The following is a 5,000-nucleotide window of genomic DNA, read 5'->3' on the forward strand; positions in this document are numbered from 1 at the left end:
TGTGTGTGTGTGTGTGTCTGTGTGTGTGTGCATAAATATATATTGCATGAGAGGAAAGGAAGTAGTAAGAAAGTTTTTGAACAAACAAACAAACAAACAACAACTACAACAACAACAACAAACTGTACCCTCGCATACAGAAACTGAACTCAAGCATTCTTTGCGACTCATAAAAAAGCCCCATCCCTACACAAGGGCGGTTACTAAAATATCAAGGAAATTAGATGGTTACGTCCCTTCCTCCCTTTGTATGTTCATGTATGTAAACGCATGCTCCGTATAAACACACGCTTAGGGGCCTTCCCAAACACCGTGCGTTTAGGCGGAGACTACTGTGTTAGATCTGGCACAGGTCATTATCTGCAGGGTGTTTGTGTATCTACTTGACTTGACCAGTCCTCAGTAATACAGAAGTTTTAAAGCTACCGTGTCAAGAAAGATTGAAGAACAATGATATTATCCGAATTCCGTTTTAGATTTTGTACTTTAAGACAGTTATTGCTATTGCTTGCAGACTGTAAGGGCATCAAATTGGACTCCATCCGAATAACACAGAGGTTTTAGAGGATCCGTGCAGAGAAATGAATGGAGAACCATGGTGGGCTATGTCTGTTTTAGACATGGCACTTAATGACGGTTATTGTAATTGTTTGCAGCTGTATGGGCATAGGCTTGGACTACACCTGGATAGAAGATTTAGAACATTTGAGCGGAGAAATAGATTAAAAATACGATGTCTGTATTAGATCTGGCACTTAATGCTGGTCATTGTAATTGTCTGCAAGCTGTTTGGGTACCTACCTGGACTTGACTAGTCCTGAGAAATACAGAAGTTTTAAAGCCACCGAGAGGAGATTAATGATATTAATTATTATGCGATTTCTGTTTTAGATTTTGTACTTAAGGACAGTTACTGTTTTTGCTCGCAGACTGTAAAGGCATCAAATTGTACTCCAACTGAATAATACATGTACAGAGGTTTTAGAGGATCATCCGTGTGGGGAAACAAATGTAGAACCATGGTGGGCTATGTCTGTTTTAGGTTTGTAACTTAAAAAATACCCCCCCCCCCAAAAAAAAAATCCCCTGGACATAAATACCGGAACTGAACTCATGCTTTCTGCGCGACTCATAAAAAACCCATCCCTACACAAGGAAATGAGATGGGTTGCGTCCCTTTTCAAATGTTCATGTAAAAGTGGTTATTGTAATTGCTTGCAGGCTGTATGGGCATCTACCTGGATGCACTGGACGCCAGACCCGACAAGACACAGACGGTGGGCTCCCAGCATGCCTTCATGATGTCTGTCATGGATAAAATGCTTGACCATCTCAAGGCCCTGGACCTGTCAGTGGTCAAGGGCGCGATGGAGACCCGGCATATCGGTGACGGTGTTATACTGGAGGGGTTTAAACTAGGTCAGTATGTGTGTGTGAGTGGGGGGGGAGGTTGTGTGAGTGTGTGCGGGGGGGGGGGGGGGGAGGTTGTGTGTGTATGTGTCTGTGTGCGCGTGTGGAGGGGGAGGGGTAAGTTTTGTGTGTGTGTGTGTGTGTGTGTGTGTGTGTGTGTGTATGTTTGTGGGGGAGGGACGGGGGAGGGGTAGGTTGTGTGTGTGTGCTTGGGTGCGGAGGGGGAAGTGAGTGAGTGAGTGGGTAGGTACATATTGTGCGTGTGTATCCGTGTGTATGTTTGAGTATGTGTGCGTTCGTGAATATATGGATTATGAGTGTGTGTGCGCGAGCGTTCGTGTGCGTGTTGGTGCATGCTTCTGTGTGTGTGTGTGAGAGAGAGAGAGAGAGAGAGAGAGAGAGAGAGAGAGAGAGAGAGAGAGAGTGAGAGAGAGAGGGAGAGAGAGAGAGAAAGAGAGAGAAAGAGAGAGAAAGAGAGAGAAATAGGGAAGGGGTGCGGGTAAATCATTTCCCACCCTTTCTTTCACTTTCACACTTACCTTTCTATTTTCAGGATGTATCTTAGCCGTCACTTTCGACAACCCAAAATCTCTTGACAACCTTTGGACTCTCCATGTCAAAAACCGCCTGTCAGCAGCCTTCCAGGACATGATTGTTGACAAGGCGTTGCTACGGGCAACGAACACGGTGAAGATTACACTCCGCGCTAAACTATGGGAGGATGAGTACAGGAACTGCCAGGGAGAGATGAAGGCGAGACCCACCGGGCGAGTGAAGCTGAAGAGTCAAGGTAAATTGGCCGGTTTTAAGGACAAGCGGGCTAACCCAGATTTCGGGGGTTTCCTTGTGTTTAAAAGCGACCGATTACATGACGCATTCTTTCTCTTAGGGCTTGTTTCTATACCGCTTTTGGCGTCAGTGGTCTAGTGGTTAGATTGTTAATCTACGTGTCTGTCAATCTATTAACCAGTGCGTGTGTCAGTGTGTGTATGACTATGTGTGCATCAGTGTGTGTGTGCGTGTGCATGTGTGTGTGTCTGCGTGTGTGTATGTGTGTTTTGTGTGTGTATGTATATGTGCGGATGTGCGTGTGTGTGTGTGTGTGTGTGTGTGTGTGTGTGTGTGTGTGTGTGTGTGTGTGCGTGCGCGCGTGTGTGTGGTGTGGTGGGGGAAGGGTGCAGAAAGCGTATGCAATTGGTCACAAGTGGCTCTGCGGCGAGTGATACCTTTGTCTCTTTGTGTCCGTCTCTTAAACTTCCACCATTGATCTGCCCCCCCCCCCCAACTCCCCTCTCTCTCTCTCTCTCTCTGTCTCTGTCTCTGTCTCTCTCTCTCTCTGTCTCTCTCTCTGTCTCTCTCTCTGTCTCTCTCTCTCTCTCTCTCTCTCTTTCTTTCTCTCTCTCCCCCCTCCTCTCTCTCTCTCCTTCTTGTTTTCTCTTTCTATATCTCTCTCATCCTCTCTCTCTCTTTTGGCTTTTTTGCTATGGAGTTTCCCATCACCCTATTACATGTATAATAATGCTTCATCCTACACAGAAAGCGACTTGGCCATGGTCCAACGAGTACAAGCACACTGCAAAAAGATGTCAGAGGTCATTCTTCAAGCACGTGACATGGAGAGCAAATTTGAGCACGGACTGGGCGAGTTCATGCTTACTGTCAAACGCACGTTCCCCCAGTCCACCACAGTCATACGCAACGTGAAGGAATTCGAAACCAACGTCAAGATGGCTAAGGGTGTGCAGAAGGGAGGATTTGACAACATCGACCATTTCTTCACGGCAGTCGAGTTTTTCCGCAAGTGAGTGGGGGTCAAATTTGTGAAGCAGCGTTGTGGAATCAGGCTCTCGTCAATTTTTGGGCATATTGAGTTATTGGTATCATTTTAAAGCTTGTTCATGTGTCTTGCTTTCAAAGAAAAAGATACCCATCCATCTTCAATAGAAGTGGAGATATTTTAGATTGAAGGAGGTGGGGGTCACCTGATTTAAGAGGTAAAATTAGCGAGAAAATGGCCGCCAAAACTTGGTAAATTCCCAAGCTGGAGAGTCCATGGAAACTGTAAATTCATATTTTTGTGCCTTTAATCAACGTTTTCGGTGAATTACTCAAAGGAATGTGTTTGTAAATGGGCATAAAAGGTGTTGAGCCAAAAAACAAAAATTTGATTAAAATTGCTAAGCAGGAAGAAAAATGCTGTTTTCTTCGATTTCATTATTTTGAAGAGAGCCTGATTCCACCACGCTGCCCCACATGTATTGGGCGTGGGTCTTTGGGCACGGAGTCAGTTGGTGGTAGACATTTTACCTTTTTTCTGTTTGTTTGTCTTTTGTTTTTGCGATTTTTTGTTTTAGATATATATATATATATATATATATATATATATATATATATATATATATATATATATATATATATATATATATATATATATATATATATAGAGAGAGAGAGAGAGAGAGAGAGAGACGGGGGGGAGGGGCAGAGAGAAAGAGGGAGAAAGTGTGTGTGTGTGTTTGTGTGTGTGTGTGTGAGAGAGAGAGAGAGAGAGAGAGAGAGAGAGAGAGAGAGAGGGAGAGAGAGAGAGAGAGAGAGAGAGAGAGAGAGAGAGAGAGAGAGAGAGAGAGAGAGCGGGAGAGAGAAGGAGATGGAGGGGAGGGGGACTTTTAAGAGGGAGTGAGACACGAGTATGGACAGAAGAAAAGACACATTTGGTAGGCAAATTTTCCAGTCTGTCACGGGCCAATCAATGCTGAGGAGCTAACAGCATCCCAGCTGAAAGATGGAGACACATAATACTTTGCCCGCTGTTTTATTTCCAAAAAAATTCTGAAATTATGCAAACTGAGCCCAAAAAACGTGAAATTGTGCGATTTTGTTAATTTTTACAAAAACTGAAAAAGGAAAATAATCAGAAATGTTGCAAAAAATTATCAAATTTTGCTAAATTATGCGGGGTGCATAAGTGAGAGGCTTGCTTGATTTATAGACAACAAAATTTAATAAATATAAAATGTCCATCATCATCATCATCATCATCCATACATAATAATACACTGACACTATTCTCCTATTGAACCAACAGGGTATTTCTCGAAGTTGAGAAAGAACTCATCCACCCACTGTGTCAAGTGAGGGCGCTGTGTGAGAACGACAACCAACAGAACCTTAAAAAGACAATGAAGAACGCATGCGCAGAGGTCCTGGCCATTCTCAAGCCGGATGCAGACCTTCAGAAAATTCGCCACAAGGAGTGGGGGCCTAAAGTCTTACAGCGGGAGCAGGGCCTCTTCTACGGACTCATCAGTCTCATACCCATCAGCTTAGACCGACTCACGACCATTGACGTCAGCATAGATGAATACGTCAACGATTTCCCAGAAATGGCTAGCAAATGATTCTTCGTTTATTATGTGAGAGGGGTTGGTTGTTTTTTTTTCTATGGACACTTTGAAACTTGTACATATTATTTCTAGCTTTAACCCTTCCAATCCCAGCCATTTTTGTGCACTCCCTAACCCCAGTCATAACCAATACAGCAGTATTTCAGTAAAATAAAAAAAAGAGGCATGCCTTCTAAAAAGTGATGT

At 43.8% G+C, this 5,000-nt stretch overlaps 1 protein-coding gene across 4 annotated transcripts in view; it reads left to right on the forward strand.

The window, feature by feature from the left end:
• Positions 1-5,000, forward strand: part of LOC101858718 — a 31,733-nt gene that overhangs the window by 26,646 nt on the left and 87 nt on the right. For all 4 annotated transcript variants that reach the window (XM_005100054.3, XM_005100053.3, XM_005100051.3 and 1 more), the window contains 4 exons: positions 1,222-1,419; positions 1,964-2,200; positions 2,947-3,211; positions 4,496-5,000. The exon at positions 4,496-5,000 is cut by the window's right edge and continues 87 nt beyond it. In XM_005100054.3, the coding sequence (XP_005100111.1) occupies positions 1,222-1,419; positions 1,964-2,200; positions 2,947-3,211; positions 4,496-4,808 (1,013 nt within the window). In that variant the 3' untranslated portion in view covers positions 4,809-5,000. The remainder of the gene's footprint in view (positions 1-1,221; positions 1,420-1,963; positions 2,201-2,946; positions 3,212-4,495) is intronic.

This window comes from Aplysia californica, unplaced genomic scaffold (genome assembly GCF_000002075.1).
Source record: "Aplysia californica isolate F4 #8 unplaced genomic scaffold, AplCal3.0 scaffold00234, whole genome shotgun sequence".
NCBI lineage: Eukaryota > Metazoa > Mollusca > Gastropoda > Aplysiida > Aplysiidae > Aplysia > Aplysia californica.